We start from the raw sequence: 25,812 nt of genomic DNA on the forward strand, positions 1-25,812 counted from the left end.
TAGTTATCTTCTGTTGGTTTTTAAAAGCTTCCCAATCAATATATTTATTGTTTTTATTAACACATAGAGATATGAGAATATTGTAAGGCTGTATAATCTTTGAATGCTACCATTGAACAGATCTTTTAATCTATTGGATTTTTGTTGGAAAGACATATTATGGCAGGCCGTATGCATTTAGCTGGTATTTATTTCTAGTGTCTTACTGAGTTTCTCAATAACTGGGATGAACATGTCCCACGTCTCTAGATATTCTGCACGAAATCCGTCTAGTGAAACCAGTATCAAAGGTGGACGGGAAAATCTGAAATCCAAGGATAACATGTTATTTTAATTATAATGATTGAATTTGCATCAATGTTATCACAGATATCAACTTTCTCAACATAGCCCTCAATCTGTTTATTTACATGCAATTCACATTGATAAGTTTATGTTCTAGGAGCTGAATTAGGCCATTTGGCCCATGAAGTCTACTCTGCCATTCAATCATGGCTGATCTATCTTTCCCTCTCAACCTCATTCTCTTGCCTTCTCCCCATAACCCCTGACACCCTTATTAATCAAGAATCTGTCAATCTCCACCTTCAAAATATATCCATTGACGGCCTCCACAGAAATTCCTTCTCATCTTCTCATCTCCTTTCTAAAGGTATGTCCTTTTATTCGGAGGCTATGCCCTGTGGTCCTAGACTCTCCCACTAGTGCAAACATCCTCTCCACTCTATTTGCCTTATCAGCCTTGTTTATCTGAAGGGTCTTTCTGAAATATTCTCTCTTTTTATTTCCATTGAAGCAGCCTGGCCAGCTGAGTGTTTCCAGCATTCAAGTCAATAACCTTTCATTAGACCTTGAAACATTTAGTAATGTGAAAACCAAGGTGAGATGGGAGGACAAAACAAATAAGAAGAACTGTAATAAGGAACAAGGTCGAAATTGAAAGATTACAGGGCATAGGTGTAAGGTGAGAGGGAATTTAAAGGAAAAGTGTCGGGAGCAATTTATTTTGAAACGGGGAGGGTAGATGTCTGGAACACATTGCCGGGGGTGGTGGTGGTGGAATGAAACATGATCGTGATGTTTAAGGGGCATTTATTCCGACTCATGAACATGCAGGGAATGGAAGATTGTGGATCATGTGCAAGCGGATGGGGTTACTTTATTAGACATCATGAACATAGAACTTTTCCATGTTTGATGTTCCATGTTCTGACTGAATAGAACTGAGCCTCAGCTGACGTAAGCAACAGGCATCCAACCGAAGATGTTTCCTCTCACCTTGCCTAAACATTAACACTCACATCCCCCTCCCCCCCCCTCCCCCCCCCCCCCCCCCCCCCCCCCACCCACTCAACTGCATCTACAATTCTTATTTTGGTTCGAACTCGAGTTGAACCATTGAAACATTGTGTTATTGGAACCATCTAGTTTAGTTTAGATTAAGGGTAAGCTGATGGGATCATACAGACATTTCCCACAGGCAGTTCCTGAATGGAATCAAGCTGTTACTAAATTAAGTTACAAAATAATTTTATACACTTTGGAAATGTTGGGAATTCATATTAATTACTTCAGAACATCGTTTGATCTTTTTCTAATTCAGCACAGCTGCATTTCGCTGCGTTCTCTAAATGATGAGCCACTGAGCTGATGTATTTATTTAATTATAGATACCCTTACCCTGCAGGACACCCAGGAGTATTGATTTCTTCGCACTCATCGTCCCACCAGGATGTTTCCACTGCACACAAAGTAAGATCATTGAAATTATATCTGAAATTTTGAGTTCTCATTCAGATCAAACTTCACATTTTCATTAAATTAAACAAAGTTCATGCATTGCACAAAAGAAATAGAAGCTTCATGTCAGCTACAATAAGATCACAGCTGTTGCAGTCCTGCACAAGACCTACATGCATTTATTTCCCTTAATATTTAAAAACATATTTTAACCTTTGTCCTTAATATGTTCAGTAACTGAACTATCGTAGTCCACATAGATAGGGAATTCTGGGTGAAAAATATTCTTCTTATCTTAGTCCAGGAGAGCTGCTCTCTATTCAAACTCTTGAATTCGGACACCCCACTCGGGGGAAATAACAACCTTACATCTATCAGGTACAATGAAGTAAGATGTTTTATATTTCAGAAGTGCAGTTATTATAGCTGTAATCAGCCAGAATCTTGTGTCTAAGAACATAAAATTTATAGTTCAATTTGCATTCGGAATAACGATAAATTGACATTCAATTGATGAGTTTTAATCAGAGATTCCACTATGATAGTTTGTTGTGATTGTAACTATGCAGAATTCCACAGGACCATTACTCTTCTAATTAATTATTGATCTGGATTGATCTGCTTGTGGGCATGATTTGTAGTTAACACAAACGCTTGTACACTGGTAAGACAATATTTTATTGCCAGTTCATTGGCTATATTTAAGAGGGAGTTAGATGTGGCCCTTGTGGCTAAAGGGATCAGGGAGTATGGAGAGAAGGCAGGTACAGGATACTGAGGATACGAAGTTGGATGATCAGCCATGATCATATTGAATGGCGGTGCAGGCTCTAAGGGCCGAATGGCCTACTCCTGCACCTATTTTCTATGTTTCTATGTTTCAATGTCATGCGACACAACCTTGAATGACAGAAATTCGATCAACACGTATGTTTTCTGTCAATTTCCATTGTTCCTTTGTTTCCTACCAACTGACCCATGATCACCTCTAATTATTTTTGAGTACGCAGCCTGCCGATAAACTGGAATCTCATAAGTTCATAAGTTCATGAAGCTGGATCTGATCTAAGTACACGAACATGAGGGAAGTTCCAGTTCAAAGATCGTATGTTTTATATTTTTATTTGACCACTCCCTATTACTCAAACATCTACAATGCTAATTTCAATCTTTGAAGACAATAATGTAAAGTCCACAGGCTAATTAGCTTGATATGGTATCTACATCGTGGTTTGTATGTTTTAGTTTTCAAAGTAGTACATTGATAGGAAATTTGTTTGAATATTGGGAGAGTCCCGTTTGCAGACAATATTAAAATCATCGAAGACGGCAAATTTTTAATTTGATTTCAACAAACATTTTTTAAATAATGGAAGTCTTTTTGGTTTCAACAGAAAATAACAAACAGCCTTGTTACAAATTTTACAAATGGTGCAGCAATAATCAGTCATTTGCAAACAACCTTAGTGGCTTGTCAGTGAATGTTTTTCACTGTGATGGAAAATCTATAGCTCAGCACATTACACAATGATCCAGTTAGTTTAGAAATATACTGGACAACAGTGCCCAGTATTCTGCAATAGATAATCAGATAGAAAGTAGAAAGCCAATGGACTGCTAGGTTTCATGCACATGGACACATAGTTTGGAGAGTAAGCATACTGGTAAAGCAGGCAGAGAAGAAAGCTAATGGTATGTTGGCTTTCATTGTGAGAGGATTTGAGTTTAGGAGCAAGGAGGTCCTACTGTAGTTGTACAGGGACCTGGTGAGACCACACCTGGCGTATTGTGTGGATTTTTGGTTTCCTAATTTGAGGAAGGCGATTCTTGCTATTGTGGGAGTGCAGCGTAGGTTCACCGGGTTAATTCCCGGGATGGCAGGACTGACATATGATGAAAGAATGAGGCTTGTATTCTCTGGAATTTAGAAGGATGAGAGGGTGTCTTATAGAAACATATAACATTCATAAAGGATTGGACAGGCTAGATGCAGAAAAAATGTCCTCACTGTTGGGAGAGTCCAGAACCAGGGGTCACTGTTTAAGAATAAATGATAGGCTATTTAGGACTGAGATGAGGAAAAAATGATTCACCCAGAGTTCTGAATCTGTGGAATTCTCTGCCACAGATAGCAGTGGAGGCCAATTCACTGGATGTTTTCAAAAGAGAGATTTAGCTCTTTGTATAGGGCTAAGGGAGTCAAGGGATATGGGGAAAAAGCAGGAACAGGGTACTGATGTTTGATGATCAGCCATGATTATATTGAATGGCGGTGCTGGTTCGAAGGGCCAAATACTCTACTCATGCAACTATTTTTCTATGTTTCTATTTTTTTGTTTCTGTTTCTATATTTTCCATGTTTCTATGTTGTTGCTATGTTTCTATGTTTTCTTTGTTTCTATGTTTTCTGTGTCTATGTTTCTGTTTTCTATGTTTCTATTTCTATGTTTCTATTTCTATGTTTTCATGTTTCTGTTTTCTATGTTTCTATGTGAAAGTGAATGAATGATTCCTTATCCTGTATTTTTAAAAGTTCACCAGAATGACACCAGGAATGAGAGGGACACCAGCAATGAGGTTAGAAAATGAAAGGGTTGAATTCTTGTGATTAACGAAACCTGTATTTGAATTTATGAGATGTTTTCAAAATTGTGTAAAACTTCTCAGCACATTACACAATGATCCAGTTAGTTTTTAGAAATATACTGGACAACAGTGCCCAGTATTCTGCAATAGATAATCAGATAGAAAGTAGAAAGCCAATGGACTGCTAGGTTTCATGCACATGGACACATAGTTTGGAGAGTAAGCATACTGGTAAAGCAGGCAGTGAAGAAAGCTAATGGTATGTTGGCTTTCATTGTGAGAGGATTTGAGTTTAGGAGCAAGGAGGTCCTACTGTAGTTGTACAGGGCCCTGGCGAGACCACACTTGGCGTATTGTGTGGATTTTTGGTTTCCTAATTTGAGGAAGGCGATTCTTGCTATTGTGGGAGTGCAGCGTAGGTTCACCGGGTTAATTCCCGGGATGGCAGGACTGACATATGATGAAAGAATGAGTCAGGCTTGTATTCTCTGGAATTTAGAAGGATGAGAGGGTGTCTTATAGAAACATATAACATTCATAAAGGATTGGACAGGCTAGATGCAGAAAAAATGTCCTCACTGTTGGGAGAGTCCAGAACCAGGGGTCACTGTTTAAGAATAAATGATAGGCTATTTAGGACTGAGATGAGGAAAAAAATGATTCACCCAGAGTTCTGAATCTGTGGAATTCTCTGCCACAGATAGCAGTGGAGGCCAATTCACTGGATGTTTTCAAAAGAGAGATTTAGCTCTTTGTATAGGGCTAAGGGAGTCAAGGGATATGGGGAAAAAGCAGGAACAGGGTACTGATGTTTGATGATCAGCCATGATTATATTGAATCGCGGTGCTGGTTCGAAGGGCCAAATACTCTACTCATGCAACTATTTTTCTATGTTTCTATTTTTTTGTTTCTGTTTCTATATTTTCCATGTTTCTATGTTGCTATGTTTCTATGTTTTCTTTGTTTCTATGTTTTCTGTGTCTATGTTTCTGTTTTCTATGTTTCTATTTCTATGTTTCTATTTCTATGTTTTCATGTTTCTGTTTTCTATGTTTCTATGTGAAAGTGAATGAATGATTCCTTATCCTGTATTTTTAAAAGTTCACCAGAATGACACCAGGAATGAGAGGGACACCAGCAATTAGGTTATAAAATGAAAGAGTTGAATTCTTGTGATTAACGAAACCTGTATTTGAATTTATGAGATGTTTTCAAAATTGTGTAAAACTTCAAGTTAAGATAATGGGAGTACTTCCAGCAGTTGGCTAATTGCAGATAACTAGGCATAAATTGTTTATTGTTGCATGAGGAAGTGAGAAGGAATATTGTTAATCAAAAGTAGAGACTGCAGCATCATTTAGTCCTAAGGTCATTTGATATCCAGTTTTCCTTTTCAAGAGGAGTCCTTCTGTGCGAGTAGTTAGTGTGGTCTTGCCTGCATTCTCCACCAGTGTGGCATCGTGTGGCATCGGGGATAACGCCAGGTTCGGCAGTGACCTCACTGACACTCACGTGAAATGCATGTGATATGTTTTATTTACAGTGACAGGAAACTCCAGGACTGCATGGGGACGCTGTCCCTTATCGTCAGCGTGCATGTAACGTGCTGCTGGCAATCTCGGGCTTGTCCTGGCGGCTCAGTCCTGGCATCATAGGTGGGGGCCAGGCTATATCAGGCTTCTACCCGCAGTTTACCCATACCTTGAGAGGAAGTAACTGGCACTCTCTGGCTTATCTTGGTAGCTCAGTCTTTGTTTCTCTGTGAGGGCGCAGTCCCGCGTTGTCCGTGGACAGGAAGGAAGAAGCACCTGGTAGCTCAGGCTTGCACTGGCCGCTCAGTCTTAGCTTCAGTGTAGTGCTAGCTGTCTTGGGCATCTTCCAGGCAGCCCAATCTGAACCATACAGTGACACTGGTTGTCTCGGGTTTGTCCCAGTTGTTCAGTCTTCCTGAAACTTAGGACAAGGGAACACTTTCTGCTCCGTTTCTCTCCCTTCCATTTTTTCTTCTTTCTTTCTTTTTCTTTCTTTCTTTCTTTCTCTTTCTTTCTTCTTCCTCTTTCTCGTGGTTTGTATAAGAAGTATGCTGACGAGGTGCAGGTGGGCCAATCTGATGTCAGTTGATTGGATCCAGTTGTAAATTAGTTACAACTACATCATATTCTGCATGTGTAGCTTCCAACCCAAAGGGATGAATGCTAAATTCTCAGATTTTAGATAATTGCAACTCTCCTTCTTCTCCTCTATCCTTTCTCCCCCACCCCCACCCCTTTTCCCCCCGTGCCCTACCTGGAATCACACCTATTTCTCCCCTCCTCCACATATTCCTTCCTCTAGCTTCACAAATCGTAATTCTTGAATCGTTTTGTCTCACACCTTCTGTCTTTTCATCTCCTTGCCTTTGCCCAACTATCTGCTTATCAAAAACTCTCCTCAACTATATCTGCCCTTTTACTTACCAAGGTTTATCCTCCAGATTTTCTCCCCCCCCCAACTGTCTGAAGAACGGTCTTGATCTGAAACATCACCTATCCATGTTCTTCTTGATCCGCTGAGTTACTCCAACAATTTATGTCTTTTTTGTAAACAGGCATCTGCAATTTCTTGTTTCTACTTCAACCAATGCTGTCATTATGCATCTGCAATGAATATACTGTATTGGTGAGATTGGTAGATTTATTCCTTATGTTGGTTTACTTACCACATTCTGTAACAGTCTGACAGCCTTAACATTCAGGACTCAGGCCAACTTGGTCATTGGTGCTGCTGCCAAAACACTCAGTAATATGAATTCTCACAACAAGAATCCATTCTCTTTCGTTGCAGGTCCTTTACAACTTGTTCTCTATGAAGAGGCTCTGATTCATCAATCAAGGTGGGTGGCCAGGAAAGGAAGCTTCTCTGGTAAGTATTTGACCTGATACCGTGAGACTTCAAGATGTCCAGTATCAAAATTAAAGACAACTGGGAGAACTTCTCATTTCTGCTGAGCAGGACCAGGATCACAATGAGAAAACCGTGACATTGACCGATTGGATGTGATTTATTGAGTCATGTTATTTCTTGGCCAGTTTATGGTTCAACTTTCTCAGTTAAGATGCTGCTCCCCAGTTGTTTGAACAAAATTGACTGGGTTGGGAGTCAATTTACCATCTTCAAATCCAGTGCCTAGTCCTATGTTGGATGGTCTGTCCCATTTTATTCATATATTTAAAAGTAGGGGTTGATGCAACTGAATGGCTTGGTTGATCATTTTTTTAGGGCATTTAAGGGTTAACTACATGGCTATAAGTCAAGAGTCGCACATCGTTCCAGTCAAATAAGAACATCCGATTTTCTTGATGAACAAGGTTCAATTGGGCCAGTCCAGTGAGTGGGTGTGTGCCCAAAATAGCACAGGGCAGCTTGGTGTCCTTCCTCTCCCCCACCCCCTTACCTTTCCTCCTCACCTCCAAGGCATACTCTTATGCTGCTGTCCTATGCTTGCTATGGAGAGAGTGAGGGTAGGTATGTTACAAAACCTACCTGAATCGTGGCTGAGCATCTGCCCCACCCCTTGTGTGTGATTTTGGCGCTGTTTAGAGGGGGCGGGTTTAAAACGCAATTTTTACTAGGCTGTTGCAATCGAAAATGTTCAGCCTAGTAAATCATTAACGGAAAATCGCTGAAAGACCCCGTCGCAAAAGGTATTATTAGTTTTTATGGCCTTGTAAAATAGTTAAGAGTAGTTTAAAAATCACTCTCTAAACTCGCAACCTCTCGCAGCCCCAGGGTTTTATAAAGCAAACAATTAAAGGTATGTACCTTACTTTTACATTAAATGGGGCATGTATATAACCCTGTATATAAAGTTTTCTATAGCGAGTAGCTCATTTTGGGCTCTTTATATCCCGCAGTATTTTTCTGGGCATTTGAGGGCACAAATCCAGCACAATGTGAACGTTCTAAACCAGCGCGTTCACAGGAACTCACTAGAAAGCCGATTTAAATTGACTTTAATTTACAGCAATTGAACACTAAATTCCTTCCATTTGGCCTATAAATTGATGTAAATGAGATTTAAAAATCATGTTTTATTGTGAATTATTTGTGAATATTATTTGGACACTTGGGCTATTTAAAAATGTTAATCATTTATTAAGAAATGGATAGATGTTTAGATCTAGTAAATTGAAGTTTGAAATTAGCTACAATTGGGTAACTAACTAATTATATGCTTTAATTTCAGGTCATCCAAGTTAGATTATTTTATATTTGTTTCAGAATGGTTCAATCTATGATAACTGAAAATTTCATTCAGTTCTCTTAATTTTTAAGAAGGTTATGTGCTTTTGACTGTCCACGATCACAGCTTTTTTGTTATGTCCATAGAAAATCAATAGGGAACAAGATGCTAATTTCCGAGTATGAAAATGGCCATAACTTTTTTATTACTTGAGATATGAAAGTGAATTAGGTGTCAAATTAAACTTATTGTTATGCTTTATCTGATGGGATAAATTGCAGACTTGATTTTTTAAATCTCAAAATTTTGTAACATTGCTAGTGAGAGCTGACTTTCTTCCCAGTGCTAAGTGCTGCAATTATTTTTGTTACGGGCAACTAAATTAGGCACGAGTGCTTCACGCAGCATCCTTTTAATACGCCATCAAATAGTATATTGCAAATCAAATCATTAAATAAATCTAGTCAATCACTAATTTAACGATGAATTGTGTAGGAAATTTATAAATTAAAATTACCTTTCTCTTGCACAGGTGATGACTTACGTTTCAGACCCAAACCTAGTCCAAGTCCAAGAGATACAACAATTAAGCAGACAACCAGCACCTGCAAAGAAAATGTCATCACCTCTTTAGCTGAATAAGACTACTCAAAGTGTAGTGCACTAATAAAACATGATAATAAGCCATAACAGTTTTTTCTGCAAAACATTGTCATCTAATTTGAAAATTAAAAATCATACCTCATTGAAGATATTCTTTGAAATAATCTTGCCAAAAGATAATATTCTTGAAATAGCCATGCCTGGTCAAAACATACTGCCTTCACACTTAAATCATGGGAACGAAGTATAAGCACATTTTTTGCAGGATATTGCACCATATATTAATGATCAAACTAAAGACGCAGAACCAAACGTTTGGAAGAACACAATGGTTCAAGCAGCATCTGTAGGGCAAAGGGATGGTCAGCAATTGGCATTGAGACCATACACTAGAGGGTGGATATCAAATGTAAAGAGGTGAGAAAGATGGGTGAGACAGGGGCCGATAGGTGATAAGCGATAGGTGAAACAAGATGAAGGGGAGTTGATGAGTGGATGGAGGCTGATGGGAGACATGGAGGCGAGGATTTTGAGCAAGGTCTGGCGGGTCATTGACGTTGACAGATAAGAAAAAAGAATGGGACAGGTGAACGCAGATAGGGGGAAGGTAGAGTGCAAGATAAGGGAGGGATGATGGGTAGATGGAACAAGATGTGGGAGAGGTTAGGAAAAGTAAGCTAAGGAAGAAGGTGGATAGGTCTGTGGGTAATGGGAGAAGGAACCAGACAGGGGAGGGTGATGAATCTACGCAGGATTGGAGGGGGAGGGGGTGAGGGTGGAAGAGAAAGGTTAACAAATGGAGAGAGAACCTAGGTGGAAAAACATGAGTTTGAAATGAACGTGCAGGGTTGGGGGAGGTGGGGTGTATAGTCTTCTCAATGCCTGAAGAAAACATTCTGTTACTTTAACCTACCGATAAGGGAATAATTATTCCTGCTGCAACTTATGTTTAACCTGAGGTATTCGGCATCACACCAATAAAGGATAAATATTTCCCCAAACCACTGCCACAGCCCAACGTCAGTGCCTGTCCCAAGCCCATCCACAAAACAATTGGACAGGTATGTGGATATGAAAGGTTTAGAGGGATAGGGGGGAAAACAAGGGCAACTGGGACCATCTCTACCACGCTGCACACAGTACTCACTCATCTGGAAAACAAAAATACCTACGCCAGAATCTTGTACATTGACCAGCTCAGCTTTTAATACCATCATCCCACGGAGACTTGTGGAGAAACTAACCCTGCTGGGCCTCAACACCACCCTGTGTCACTGGATCTTGGACTTTCTGACAGAGAGACCGCAGTCAGTCCGTATTGGCAAGAACACTTCAGGCTCGATCACGCTGAGCACCGGCTCCCCTCAAGGCTGTGTGCTCAGCCCGCTGTTGTTCACACTACTCACACATGACTGTGAAGCCAGATTCAGGGACAATAAGATCATAAAATACGCGGATGACACAACAGTGGTGGGACTCATCAGCGGAGATGACGAATCAATGTACAGCGAGGAAGTAAAACATCTAGTGGACTGGTGCAGCAACAACAATCTAGCATTAAATGTCGACAAAACAAAGGAGATGGTTGTCGACTTCAGGAGGTTGCAGCCCAAACACACACCCCTCAACATCAATGGCACCACAGTGGAGAGAGTGGAGAGCATAAAGTTCCTCGGAGTGCAAATTACAGACAGTCTCACCTGCTCCAGGAACAACACTGGGATTGTCAAACGGGCCCATCAGCGACTGCACTTCCTGAGGAAACTCAAACAGGCCTCACTCCCTACCAACATCCTCAGGACTTTCTACAGGGGCACGGTGGAGTCTGTACTCACGTACTGCATAAACACGTGCTACTCTAACTGCAACTGCTCGGACAGGAAGGCTCTGCCGAGGGTAGAAGGGAGCAGAGAGGATCATTGGCGTCTCCCTACCCTCGGTACAAGAACTGTTCCAGAGCCGCTGTCTGAAAAAAGGTCTGAGAATAGCTAATGACAAACTGCACCCCCTCCACACACACCTGGATCTCCTGCCATCAGGCAAGAGATACCGTAGCATCAAAGCCCGGACTACAAGACTGCTAAACAGCTTCCTGCCACAGGCTGTGAGGCTGCTAAACAGTCACTCTGTACTCACAGTCACCTGATTCTGTGGCTTTGCACTGACATTTTAATAACTCTGGCACTGGCCACTCAAATCAGCTGCCCAGGACATTTTAATGATTGGTTTTACTGTATTTTAATGTTGCTGTTTTACCTGCTTTTAACTATTTATACTGTTTCATCAGGGACTTAGAATATAGAATAGAATAGAATAGAATAGTTTCTTTATTGTCATTGTAACATGAACCATGTACAACAAAATTTAAAAATGTCAGCCAGTCAGTGCACCATTCAAACATTTCTAAAAGCTAACGATACATACAAGATAAAATATTAAAAGATAAACAACTAAAATAAATATCATGAAAATAGCACGCATAAACACCCAACCCTCCATCCTTCTGTCGATTTCACAGTGTACCACAGTCCCTTAGTATGTATCGCCCCTGCGTTCCTTGGCGGCTACATTTAGTGCTTTTATAGCAGTGGGGTAAAAACTGTTTTTTAGTCTGTTCGTCCTTGTCCTTGTAGATCTGTACCGTCTGCCTGATGGCAACAGTTCAAACAGGGAGTGTCCGGGGTGGGAAATGTCCTTTATAATACTCTGGGATTTTTTGATGCAGCGGGAACTGTGTAAGTCCTCCAAGGTAAGGAGAGGGCAGCCGACAATCCTCTGGGCGTTGTCAATGGCCCTCTGGAGCGCTTTCCTCTGAGCCGCTGTGCAGCTGGTGTACCACACGCATACACAGTATGTTAGTATGCTCTCAATGGAGCACCGATAAAAGGACAGCAGCAGTCTCTGAGCGATGTTATTCTTCCTGAGCACCCTCAGGAAGTGCAGTCTCTGCTGGACCTTTTTCAGCAGTGCAGTGGTGTTCACGCTTGATTGTTTTTATTGTTATTATGTGTGAAATGTTTTAAGTTTCATGTGCGATGCTCCGGTATTCCCTGGGAAACGTCTTCTCTATTTGCACTGTACAACTGTTGCTTTGCAAGATGACAATAACGGTTGATTGATTGATTGATTGATTGACTAGCTTAGACAAAGCATCTTGTTGGCATGGACACATTCTGCTTGTTAAAGAGCAGGCTCATTGACTACAGTAGCCAGCTGTTTTTAATTTAACCTTTTCCAAGAAGGTTTAAGATTTTCAGATTCAACATGTACTATCTCATAGCACTTCTTCCCCACTACTTCTTACTACATCTACTGGGCCAAAATGTGGGAAAATATGACTAACTTAGATGGGGCACCTTGTTCAGCATGGATGAGTTGGCTGAAGGGCAGTTCCATGCTGTATAACCCTATGATTATGACTCTATACAATTGGAATGTCCACTGTCTCTGTTAAATGTGGCGGCTATGGCAAACATAAGGCCATTAAAAAGTAAAAGGCGCGGCCATATGGCTCCTAGAGTTTGCACTGTGATTCAGTAAGGCTGATCTAATCTTGGCATAAATTCCTAATTCCTGTCTGTTCACCGTAACCTTGACCAAGGCAATTTCCCCATTGACCAAACATCTGTTCATCTCATCTATGTAGATACAATGTTTTCATTTTTTCAGCTGTCCAGGATGCAAAATGCAGATTCTTGACCCACTGAAAGAAGAAATTCTGCTTTCTTGCCTCGGATAGATAGAGAGATGTGACATTAAAACAGGCTCTTCGCGCCACCAAGTCCACGCCAACCATCAGGCACCCATTTACACTAATCATTCTGTTCATATTGTAATCAGTTATCCCCAGATTAAATTATCAAAAGCCTGAATATCCCATTTCTTTGGTTCCCTTCATCTACTCCACCAGCCCCATTCTCAAAGAACAAGTAGATTAGTCAAACATGATTTATCTTCCATAGTCCATATTGACTTTGTTCGTTCCTACAATATTATCATCTACACACAAGGGGGAATTTACAGTAGCTAATTAACCTACCAATCCACACGCCTTTGGGATATGGTGGGATACCTGAGCCACTGGATGAAACCCATGTAGTCACAGGGAGAACATGCAAACTGCACGCAGACACCACCTGAAGCCAAAATTGAATCCAGGTCTCTTGCACTGTGAAGAATCCTTTGATTCCTTTTATGTGCAGAAATTTGTCAACCTCTGTTTTGAATTAAATCAAATTACTTGTCTTTCACAGATTTCTGGGTTTGAGAAAATCAAAGATTCGCCACCTTTTAAGAAAATATATTTCCCCTCATTTCAATTCTAAATAGCCTGCCTTTTACTTTGAGATTCTGACCCTGTTCAGCCGGGCAAAATATTCTCCTGCATCTATCCTGTCAAGCCCTCTCAGAATTGTGTATATTTTAATGTAGTAATTCCTCTCAACTCTAGAGAACAGGTGCATGACCTATTCAATCATTCCTGCTGTAACAGAGCGGTCATCTAGGAACCAGTCTGGTGAATCTTTTCACTTTCTCTACATTAACTAAACCTTTCTGAAATACGAGACCAAAACTGGATCGAATATTCCAAATGTGATTTTGCTAAAGTCCTGTAAAATTGCAGTACGACATCTTTACTCTTAGAAACATAGAAACATAGAAATTAGGTGCAGGAGTAGGCCATTCGGCCCTTCGAGCCTGCACCACCATTCAATATGATCATGGCTGATCATCCAACTCAGTTTCCCGTACCTGCCTTCTCTCCATACCCCCTCATCCCCTTAGCCACAAGGGCCACATCTAACTCCCTCTTAAATATAGCCAATGAACTGGCCTCAACTACCCTCTGTGGCAGAGAGTTCCAGAGATTCACCACTCTCTGTGTGAAAAAAGTTCTTCTCATCTCGGATTAAAGGATTTCCCCCTTATCCTTAAGCTGTGACCCCTTGTCCTGGACTTCCCCAACATCGGGAACAATCTTCCTGCATCTAGCCTGTCCAACCCCTTAAGAATTTTGTAAGTTTCTATAAGATCCCCTCTCAATCTCCTAAATTCTAGAGAGTATAAACCAAGTCTATCCAGTCTTTCTTCATAAGACAGTCCTGACATCCCAGGAATCAGTCTGGTGAACCTTCTCTGCACTCCCTCTATGGCAATAATGTCCTTCCTCAGATTTGGAGACCAAAACTGTACGCAATACTCCAGGTGTGGTCTCACCAAGACCCTGTATAACTGCAGTAGAACCTCCCTGCTCCTATACTCAAATCCTTTTGCAATGAAAGCTAACATACCATTCGCTTTCTTTACTGCCTGCTGCACCTGCATGCCTACCTTCAATGACTGGTGTACCATGACACCCAGGTCTCGCTGCATCTCCCCCTTTCCCAAATGGCCACTATTTAGATAATAGTCTGCTTTCCCGTTTTTGCCACCAAAATGGATAACCTCACATTTATCCACATTATACTGCATCTGCCAAACATTTGCCCACTCATCCAGCCTATCCAAGTCACCTTGCAATCTCCTAGCATCCTCCTCACAGCTAACACTGCCCCCCAGCTTAGTGTCATCCGCAAACTTGGAGATATTGCCTTCAATTCCCTCATCCAGATCATTAATATATATTGTAAATAGCTGGGGTCCCAGCACTGAGCCTTGCAGTACCCCACTAGTCACTGCCTGCCATTGTGAAAAGGACCCGTTTACTCCTACTCTTTGCTTCCTGTTTGCCAGCCAGTTCTCTATCCACATCAATACTGAACCCCTAATGCCATGTGCTTTAAGTTTGTATACTAATCTCTTATGTGGGACCTTGTCAAAAGCCTTCTGGAAGTCCAGATACACCACATCCACTGGTTCTCCCCTATCCACGCTACTAGTTACATCCTTGAAAAATTCTATAAGATTCGTCAGACATGATTTACCTTTCGTAAATCCATGCTGACTTTGTCCAATGAGTTCACCACTTTCCAAATGTGCTGCTATCCCATCTTGCAATGACGACCGACATACCTATCCCTCCCTAAGTGCTTGCTTCATTTGCATGTCAGCGTTCAGAGATGTGTACATTTCCCAATCTCTCACCATTAATGAATCAGCAGCATTTCTGTTATTTTTCCATCAAAATGGATAACCTTTAATTTTTCCACATTGTACACCATCTGCCACATTGTTGCCCCTCATTCAAGTTGTATATCCAGTATTCCCTTGAAGCTTCATTGTATCCTCATCATAACATACATCTTCACAGTTTCATCTCATCAACAAACTATGAAACATCATGTACGCAATACTCCAGGTGTGGTCTCCCCTTTGAAATCATTGAGATAGATCATGAATAGTTGTGGTCCAAGTACCGATCTCTGTAGTGCCCTTAGTCTTTGGAGTCTGGTAATGAGGGAAGGACCCATTTATTACGCCTTTATTCTACATTTATTAACTCAATCCACGCTAATATATGGCCCTCAAATTCAAGCAATCTCATCTTGCTCGGCATCCTCCTGTGCAGGACGTTATCAAAAGCCAGAGTATCCCATTTCTTTGGTTCCCTTCATCTACTCCACAAGCACCATTCTCAAAGAACAAGTAGATTAGTCAAACATGATTTATCTTCCATAAGTCCGTATTGACTTTGTTCATTCATGTAGTATTACCATTGTCTTAATGCCTTCACATCACATCCTTATATAGTACAGCATTCGAGTGTCAAATTAATGTCAAGTTAATAGGTTTATTATTACCTTTCCCCTCATACATGTTTCGAAAAGATTTCCTTTAATTCCCATTGGTGTTTGTCAAAACTCTGCACCTTCCGATTAAGAGAACGTCTTTATCCCAGTTACTTCCCCAGTGCACCTTCGCTGAACTTCCAACAGTGCAAGTTTATCATGGAGACCAAAACTGCATGCAGCACTCCAGGTTTAATCTGACCAACTCTTTGTATAGCTGTGGTGAGATTTTCCTTCTTTTATACTCCAATCCCCTTACACTAAATGTGAGCATTACATTAACCCTCCTATACCTGCAGGCTATATTTCCGTGTTTTGTGTACAAGGACACCTAAATCTCACCATACAATAGCACACTGTACCCTTTTTTCATGAAAAAAATATTCTGTTTTTTTTAATCAATAACTTTAGTCTTAACTTTAGTCTCATGTTTCACTGTATCCCTTTGCAAAGTACGTGTGTCCTCTTCGGAGCTTTTGTTCTCACCTATCTTTGCATCATCAGCAAATATGACTACAGTGCATGCAGTCCTCATCTAAGTCATTAATATATGGAATGTAACTAGTTGTGGCCCAATATTGAACCCAGTGGCACGCCATGGATTGGCACGCCAACAGAGAATTTTGACCCCATCAGTTCTCATCTCAGTGTCCTATCATTTTTATCCTTGGCTCTATATTTTAACCCTATATTCTCTTGAACACCAGAACGTTTCACCTCCATCTGGTTTCAGCACAATTGCTCTTCACGTTTTTATCTGTGCTTTTGTTTCTCATTCCAGTCTCAACTACTGCAATGTTTGTCTGGCCAATTATCTGTCCACTCAGCACCGACATTCAACCAAATGTCCAGTTTAAAATCTATACCAGATTATGGCTGGTCCATTAATTACTCAATTGCTTCTCAGCCACCAATGGTAACAAGTCTATCAAATGTCCAGAATTTAAACGTCATCCTTGTGTACATGGCCTCAACTCCACCTATCTCTGTACATATATATATTGAATGCATGAGCTTATAGATGCACAACATAGGGCTACCCATCCCTCTTGCCTGCTCTGCCATTTAATAAAATCATGGCTGAACAGATTGTAACCTTAATTCAACAGAATGATCTGCTTATAGTGACCTTTAATCCCCTTGCTTATCAAGAATCTATTCACCTAGAGTCGTACAGAGACAAGGGGTGGCACAATCGTGCTGTGGTAGAGTTGCTGCCTGTCAGCACTGGAGACCCAAGTTTGCTCCTGGCTACGGGTGCCATCTGTACAGAGTTGTACGTTCTCTCTATGACTGCGCAGGTTTTCTCCAGGTGTTCTAGTTTCCTCCCACAATCCAAAAATGCACATGTGTGTAGGTGAACTGGCTTTTGTAAATTGTCCCTATTGCATAGGATAGTGTTAGTGTACAGGGTGATCACAGGTCAGTGGGGACTCAGTAGGGCCGAAGGGTCCGTTTCCATGCTGTACCTCTAAAGTCTCTACTTCCTTTGAAGGCTTAGGAAGTTCGGTATGTTCCCTACAACTCTCACCAACTTCTCCAAATGCACCATAGAAAGCATTTTACCCGGATGCATCACAGCAGAGTTTGGGAGCAATTCCATCCAAGACATTGCAGGGAATTGTGGATGTAGCCCGGACCATCAAACCGACCAACCTCCCATCCATTGACCCCATTTATACCTCAGGCTACCTTGGCAAGGCCAGCAGTAGAATCAAGGACGAGTCGCACTCTTAGCGCTCCAGAAAGCCCCCCCCCCCCCCCCCCCCCCACCACTGGCCACCAATATTGGAATTGGTGGAGAGGTGGATAATTGCGTTGGGGGACCAGCCCTCCCATGTGATGCTGGGACCCAATGGGCCCCACTCAGTCTAGTATACACTGTACATGGCACAATAGTAATCATGTATTGTTTTTATGCTGACTGGTTAGCATGCAACAAAAGCTTTTCACTGTACTTCGGCACACGTGACAATAAACTAAACTGTTCAACTGTTTAAAGTTTAAAGTCTAAAGAACATAAACAGGCCCGTTGGCCCAACTTGCCCAAGCCAGCCAAGATACCCCACCTATACATTAATAGTCCTATTTGCCCATATTTGGCCCATATCTTTCTAACTCTTTCCTATACATGTACCTATCCAAATGTCATAATATCTGCCTCAACTTCCTCCTCGGGAAGCTCGTTCCATATACCCATCGCCCAGTGTGAAAAAGTGGCCCCTCGGGTAGCTGTTAAAGCTTTCCCCCTTCTCCATAAACCTATGTCCTCTGGTTCTTGATTCCCCTGTGCCCTGTTATCTGTGCACTGTATAAAGTATTGTATTCATCCATAGTCTTTCCTTTCTCTGACTGGATAGCATGCAACAACAAGCCTTTCACTGTACCTCAGTATCCATGACAATAATAAACTATGTTGAACTAAAATGTTGTACAAGACATTGGTGAGGCAGCTCAAGAATGTTGACAGGTCTTAATGACCTGAGGTTATAGACAGAAATTAGGAAGACTAGGACTTTATACTTTAGAGCATTGGAGGCTGAGGAGTGATCATATAGAGGTGTATGAAATAATGAGTGGTATATAGGGTGAATGCTCTGAGTTTTTTCCCATGATAGGACAATCGAGACCGTAAGGTGAGGGAAAGATTTAATAAGAATCTGAGGGGCAACCTTTTAACACAGATGGGTATATGGAATGAGCTGGCAGAGCAAGTAGTTGAGGCAGACACAATAACAACATTTAAGACATTTGGACAGGTACATGTATAGAAAGTATTTAGAGGGATATGGGCCAAATGTTGGCAAATGCACTAGCTTGGAAGGGACGTCTTGGTCGGCATGGATGAAATGGGCTGAAGGACCTTACACAGAGAGTGGTGAATCTCTGGAATTCTCTGCCACAGAAGGTAGTTGAGGTCAGTTCATTGGCTATTTTTAAGAGGGAGTTAGATGTGGCCCTTGTGGCTAAAGGGAACAGGGGGTATGGAAAGAAGGCAGGGATGGGATACTGAGGTGGATGATCAGCCATGATCATATTGAATGGCGGTGCAGGCTCGAAGAGCCGAATGGCCTACTCCTGCACCTATTTTCTATGTTTCCATGCTATATGATTCTATGACTCAAATAAGATGTCAAAAATGCCGACTTCCAAATAAAACAAGGCTTTGGGAGCTGAAGGTATTTCTATTTAAGTCAGTCACAAAATGCTGGAGTAACTCAGTGGGACAGGCAGCATCTGAGCTGGTGGGGACCCTTGAAAAGCCATCCATTCCTTCTCTCCAGAGATGCTGCCTGGCCTGCTGAATTGCTCCAGCATTTTGTGGTTATTGTCGGTATAAACCAGCATCTGCAGTTCCTTCCTACACATACTTACTTAGGTCAGTGATGATATACTTAATGATCAGGACCTCAAATTTGGTACAAACCACGTCTACGATTGGTACAAATTTGGTACAAACCACGATAGTATCACCATTCCAACATGCTTCTGAGATGACCCACTTTTGGCCGTTCAAATACATAAATCATTGATTACATAAGAATGGTCTTGTATTCCTACAGTGGAGGAAAAACCCCAGATGTTTAAGCTCGAGTGGCCAGAGTGGATTTGAATCTGCACCTTACTGACTCAGAGACAACTGAGCCATGGCTGAAACAGATAGCAACATTGGCCTTTATCACAGACTTAAAATGACAGCAATGGAAAGATTCCACACTGGATTAAAAAATATTCTGTAGCCTTTCTAATCAATAATACAAACACAGATCTCCTTTCTTTAGCCAGTTACCATATATACGAAATGGACATATGTTACTTATTTATAAAAATGTTTGAATGCTATGTTTTGAAAAATTATTCATGACAATGATTGCGACCTATGCCATTATGAAACTATTTCACAGTGAGATTAATAAATTCAGCCACATTTATAGTATGAAGTCAGTTTTATCAGTGGTTAGAAATGCTACATACTGATTCAACATAATTTAAACAATTTAATTTAACTTAAAATAAGTTGACCAAATTTAGTTTGAAAATAAAATGTAGCATAACCTTATATTCAAGTCAAGTCAAGTCAAGTTGTATACGTAATTTGTTATTTGATTCAGTACCTGTGAATCAATAACATGCTGAAAATCTGAAAGGTCTATTATCTGAAACATAAACTCTATTTCTCTTTCCACAGATACTTCCTAACCTACCGAGAGTTTCCAACATATTTAGTTTATGGGTTTTTTCCATTGTTTATTCCATTAAAATGGTGAATTGTATTAAAAAATATATTTACATGTAAAATCTTTCAGCTATATATACCAAATTTATTCATAATTTTATCAATGTCTGTACAGGTAAACTTCAGACTTTATAGATACAGCGAAGAAACAGGCCCGTCGGCCCACCGAGTCCGCGCTGACCAACGATCACCCCGTATACTAGCACTAGCCAACACACTGGGGAAAATGCACAATTTTACCAAAGCCAATTAACCTACGAAACCTGTTTGTCTTTGGGATGTGGGAGAAAACCCATGCGGTCACAAGGAGAATGTACAATCTCCGTATAGCCAGCACCCGTAATCAGGATTGAACCCGGGTCTGTTGCGCTGTAACGCCGCAACTCTACTGCTGCGTCAATGTGCCACCAAAAGGGAGATCCAAATGTACAAATATGTTAAAAAGTTACTAAAATCATTTCAAATAAAATAAGTATAGGGCATAGCTGTAACAAAATTCTTGATAATAAATTACTTACCACACATAGTATTTTGTACTTTTTTACTTCCTTATTTTCCGATGAGTCTGTCATTTCTGAGTCTGTTTCTCAGGTGGAAACACTAATTGTCAAACCAGTTAAAATTAATTTGTTCTCTCTCTCTCTCTCTTTCTCTCTCTCTCTCTCTCTAATTCTCTACTAATTCCTTTTTCCTTTTCAACCTACAAATCAGTGAACTTGCATGTCTTCATGCACTTCGCAGGTCGAGATTAATGTCCGTATTATATACCGTAGTCAGAATTTATTATATACAGTCATATATATTAACAATGAGTTAATAACTAACAACAATAACTAACTTGCTGAAATTGAATTATTGAATGATTACAAAGTACATGTTAATTTTCTATTTTAAAAAAGGTCTTAATTGCTGAGCACAAAATATACCTGATTTCAGAGTTGAAATTTCGAAAGAGATGAATCTTCTATTCTCATCTGCTTCTTGATACAATACGATGGTTATGGGAGTAGTTCCATTATGCAGATTAATAAATATGATATGCTGCTATTGCATTAAAGAGTCAGCGTCAGCATACAACATCTTGGGTGTCAACAGATTAATGTCCATTTCAGTATGAACAACCCATAATTAAAATTATGTTTTCAACTGATATCAGCAGTCTGTGTCATTGGTACAAGGGAGACTCGAAATGTTCTTCCATAGAGTTAAAAATTAAAAATAGTAACGTGATCCATCTCCAGCCAAGTTGGAAAATAAGTAGAAGCAAAGAACTGCAGATGCTGGTTTACAAAAAAGGACACAAAGTGCTTGAGTAACTTGACTTTATTAAAAATATTATTGGAGATATCATTGCCCCTCTAACCTTAAAGCTATGTTTTCTCAGCGTTGACATTTTAACCATATAACAATTTCAGCACGGAAACAGGCCATCTCGACCCTTCTAGTCCGTGCCGAACACATAATCTCCCCTAGTCCCATATACCTGCGCTCAGCCCATAACCCTCCATTCCCTTCCCATCCATATAACTATCCAATTTATTTTTAAATGATAAAAACAAACCTGCCTCCACCACCTTCACTGGAAGCTCATTCCACACAGCTACCACTCTCTGAGTAAAGAAGTTCCCCCTCATGTTACCCCTAAACTTCAGTCCCTTAATTCTCATGTCATGCCCCCTTGTTTGAATCTTCCCTACTCTCAGTGGGAAAAGCTTTTCCACGTCAACTCTGTCTATCCCTCTCATCATTTTAAAAACCTCTATCAAGTCCCCCCTTAACCTTCTGCGCTCCAAAGAATAAAGCCCTAACTTGTTCAACCTTTCTCTGTAACTTAGTTGCTGAAACCCAGGCAACATTCTAGTAAATCTCCTCTGTATTCTCTCTATTTTGTTGACATGAAAGTTGGTTTACCAGAATACCATTTTCATCCTGGGAAAAAGGTTCTGACTATCCACCCCATCTATGCTTCTCATAATTCAATGTATTTCTGTCATGTTCCCCCTTCTACCTATGACATCCCAGAGGAAACAATCCAAGTTTGTTCACCCTCAAATTCACGTATTATTCTGGTAAACCACCTTTGCACCCTCCATATTCTTCCTGTAAAGAAGTACAAACTTCCAAATGAGGCCATAACTAAATTTCAATAAAGCTGCATCATAGTTCCACATCTCTACACTCAATGCTTCGACCAATAAAGGCAAGCATACCATATGCATTCTTTAGTTCATAGGTTCATTTGTCATAGTAGCGGAAATAGGCCATTCAGCCCATCGAGTCTACTCTGCATTTCAATCATGGCTGATCTATCTTTCCTTCTCAATCCCACTCTCCTGCCTTCTCCCCAAAACCCTTGATACCCTAACCAATCAAGTATCTTCAATCTCCACCTTAAAAATACACAATGTCAGCCTCCACAGCCGGCTGTGGCAACGAATTCCACAGATTAACCACCCTCTGACTAAATAAATTCCTCCTCGTTTTTATAAAGGTTCTGAGGCTATGTCCTCCGGTTCAAGACTCTCCCGCTAATGGAAACATCGTCTTCACACCCACACTATTCAGACCTTTCATTAGTTGATAAGTTTCAATGAGGTTCCCCCTCATTCTTCTAAACTCCAGTGAGTGCAGGTTCAGTCTCATCAAACTCTCAAAATATGTTATCCCAGTCATCCCCAAGATCATTCTTATAAACCTCCTCTGGACCCTCTGCAATGCTAGCACATCCTTCCTTGGAAATGAGGCCCAAAACTGCAAACAATACTCCGGATGCAGTCTGACCAGTGCCTTATAGAGCCTCAACATTACCTCCCTGTTTTATATTTCAGTCCACTCGAAAAAGATAATATCATTCCATTTGCCTTCCTTTCTACCTATTCAACTTGCAAATTAACGTTTTGGGAATCATGCACCAGCACTCACATCTCTTAGCACCTCCGATTTCTGAATCCTTTCCCCGTTTAGAAAATAGTCCATGCCTTTTTCCTACTCTCATAATGCATGACTACACATTTTGCTACATTGTATTTTGTCAGCCACTTCTCTTCCCACTCTCCCCTATCCAAGTCCTTCTGCAAAGTCCCTGCTTTCATTGCATTACCTGCCCCTCCACCTAACCGTATCATCCGCATACTTGGCCACAAATCCTTCAATCCCCTTATCCAAATCACTGATATACAATCTGAAGAGTAGCGACTCCAGCACCGACCCCTGTGGAACTCCGCTAGTCACTGGCAGCCAAACCGAAAAAGCCCCCTTTATTCCCACTCTTTGCCGTCTGCCATTCAGCCAACCTGCCATCCATGATGGCATCTTCCCTCGAATACCCTGAGCTCTAATCAAATGCCTTCTGAAAATCCAGGTAACCCACATCCATAGTCTTTGTCTATCCTTTGTCTATCCTTTGCTATTAACTTCCTCAAAGTGTTCAAACTGATTTGTCAGACTAGATCTCCCCTTCATCATGCTGAATTCAGCGTATTTTATCAGGAGCCTCTGTACTTGGAAACCTCATCCTTAATAATAGACCCAAACATCTTACCAATCTTAATGTTTCATGTTGAAGATCTTTCCTCAAAATTGGGAAGGAGAAAAGTCAGCCTGTAGTTTCCACTCTTTTGCTTCACTCACATCTTGAACAGCGGAGTAATATTTGCAGTTTTCCAGTGCTCTGAAACCACTCTTGACTATAGTGATTCTTGAAAGATTGCCACTAATGCCTCCACAATCTCTAAAGCCATCTCTTTCAGAACCCTGAGGTGTAGTTCATATGGTCCAGGTGACATCCAACTTGAGATCTTTCAACTTCCTAAGCACCGTTTCCTTTGTAATAGCCACTCAACTAACTTCTACCCCCTGACTCTCTTGAATTTCAGGTACATTGTTGCTGTCATCTGTTGTGAAGACTGACACAAAAATAACCTAATTCCTCTGCCACTTCTTTATTCCCCATTATCACTTCTGCAGCATTATTTTCCAGTGGTCCAATGCCCACTCTTGCCTGTCTCTTACTCTTTATGTACCTGAAGAAACTTTTGCTATGCTCATTTATATTATTGGTTAGCTTACTTTCACATTTCATCTTTTCTCCCCGTATTACCTTTTTAGTTACCTTCTATTGGTCTTTAAAAGCTTCCTAATACTCTAGTTTCGCACTAATCTTGATATATTATAATCCACAAATTCAAAAAGTTCAGGTAACTTACCTTATATCAGTGGCCAATTCAACTGTAAGTCACCTATATGTAATATTGATTCAGTTTCTCTCTGCATATCCTGGATATTTCCTGCTGCTCCATATAGGTAGGTTTTATATTTTTTGTCTGTGTATTCTCTCTTTTTCTTCAACGTCCCATTATCCGACCAGACAAATAACTTCATCAAAAAAAATCACCAAGGCATCCTAGCTTCTCTCCACCAGGGATAACGGAAATCAAAAGAACTGCAGATGGTGGTGAAAAGCTAAAAATAAAGAAGAATATTGAAAGTGTCCAGCAGGCCAGGCAACATTCATACATTTATAGAGTCAAACAGCAGGGAAACAGGCTCCTTAGCTCAAATTGTCCATGCTGTCCAAGATGCCCCATCTAAGTTAGTCCCATTTTCCTGTATTTGGCCCTTATCCATCTAAACCTCAGTTTTGTGAAAAGAGAAACTGAGTTAATGTTTCATGTTGAATATATTTCATCAAACTGGGAAGAAGACATAAGTGTTAAGAAGCAGGGAATGTGGGGGTGGGATAGACAAAAGGATGGTTGAGTTTGAGTTTATTGTCACATGTACCGAGGTACAGTGAAAAGCTTTTGTTGCGTGCCGACCAGTCCACGGAAAGACAATACATGATTATAATCGAGCCATCCACAATGTACAGATACATGATAAAGGGAATAATGTGAATAACGTTTAGTGCAAGATAAAGCCAGTAATGTCCAATCAAAGATAGTCTGAGGTAGACAAAAATGTTGGAGCAACTCAGCGGGTGAGGCAGCATCTATGGAGCGAAGGAATAGGTGACGTTTCGGGCCGAGACCTTCTCGATCTGAGTTTCTCTGCTGAGTTTCTCCAGCATTTTTGTCATCCTTCGATTTTTCCAGCATCTGCAGTTCTTTCTTAAAGATAGTCTGAGGGTCTCCAATGAAGTAGAAGGTAGTTCATGACTGCTCTGGAGTTGTGGTTGGTTCAGTTGCCTGATAACTAACATATTTCTGGTAGATTGAAGCCACACTTGCCCTGGGGATAAACTGTAAATGAAGTCACCTGGTCAAAGGTTTAATACGGAGTGGAGTTAACGTGGGAGAGGAAAGTTGTTTGCTCATTTAAGCTGAAATTCTGTTTGTCTTTCTACAGATGCCACCTGACCTAAGGGTACCGAGGGCATTTTTGATTTCTAAGAGAAATGTTCCCTTTGTTCGATTCATCCCTCCCTCTCTGCTCTCTGCAATTTATGATGAATTTGTTTTCTGACAAAGGATCTTGACTATAAATGTTAATTCTGTTTTTCCTATAGATGCTGCTTGGCTCCCGTATTTCTAACATTTTCAGCTCGTGTTAGATTTCCAGCATCTGTAATTTTTCAATATCTGTTCATTTATAAGTCATAATTCCCTATCAGTGGGCAAGAGTAAAATTATGAACACACCCTTGAAACTTTTCCTATCTTGTTTCTCAATACAGCTTCTCATAAAGAGTGAACAAA

The 25,812-nt window shown here is 40.7% G+C and overlaps 1 protein-coding gene and 1 long non-coding RNA gene across 2 annotated transcripts in view; one reads left to right on the forward strand and one right to left on the reverse strand.

Moving 5' to 3' along the window:
• LOC129697254 (ectonucleotide pyrophosphatase/phosphodiesterase family member 3-like) overlaps positions 1-21,146 on the reverse strand; it is a 95,020-nt gene extending 73,874 nt beyond the window's left edge. The window contains exons 1-5 of the mRNA XM_055635609.1: positions 21,044-21,146; positions 20,636-20,697; positions 9,067-9,154; positions 1,681-1,741; positions 207-304 (exon numbers count right to left, since the gene is read on the reverse strand). Of these exons, the coding sequence (XP_055491584.1) occupies positions 207-304; positions 1,681-1,741; positions 9,067-9,154; positions 20,636-20,689 (301 nt within the window). The 5' untranslated portion in view covers positions 20,690-20,697; positions 21,044-21,146. The remainder of the gene's footprint in view (positions 1-206; positions 305-1,680; positions 1,742-9,066; positions 9,155-20,635; positions 20,698-21,043) is intronic.
• Positions 1,689-20,625, forward strand: LOC129697255 (uncharacterized). Its single transcript, XR_008723479.1, has 3 exons — positions 1,689-1,752; positions 7,151-7,228; positions 20,233-20,625. It is a non-coding gene; the product is annotated as an uncharacterized LOC129697255 (long non-coding RNA).
• Positions 21,147-25,812: the final 4,666 nt, after the last annotated feature.

The sequence above is a fragment of the Leucoraja erinacea genome, chromosome 5 (assembly GCF_028641065.1).
Source record: "Leucoraja erinacea ecotype New England chromosome 5, Leri_hhj_1, whole genome shotgun sequence".
NCBI classification, from domain to species: domain Eukaryota; kingdom Metazoa; phylum Chordata; class Chondrichthyes; order Rajiformes; family Rajidae; genus Leucoraja; species Leucoraja erinaceus.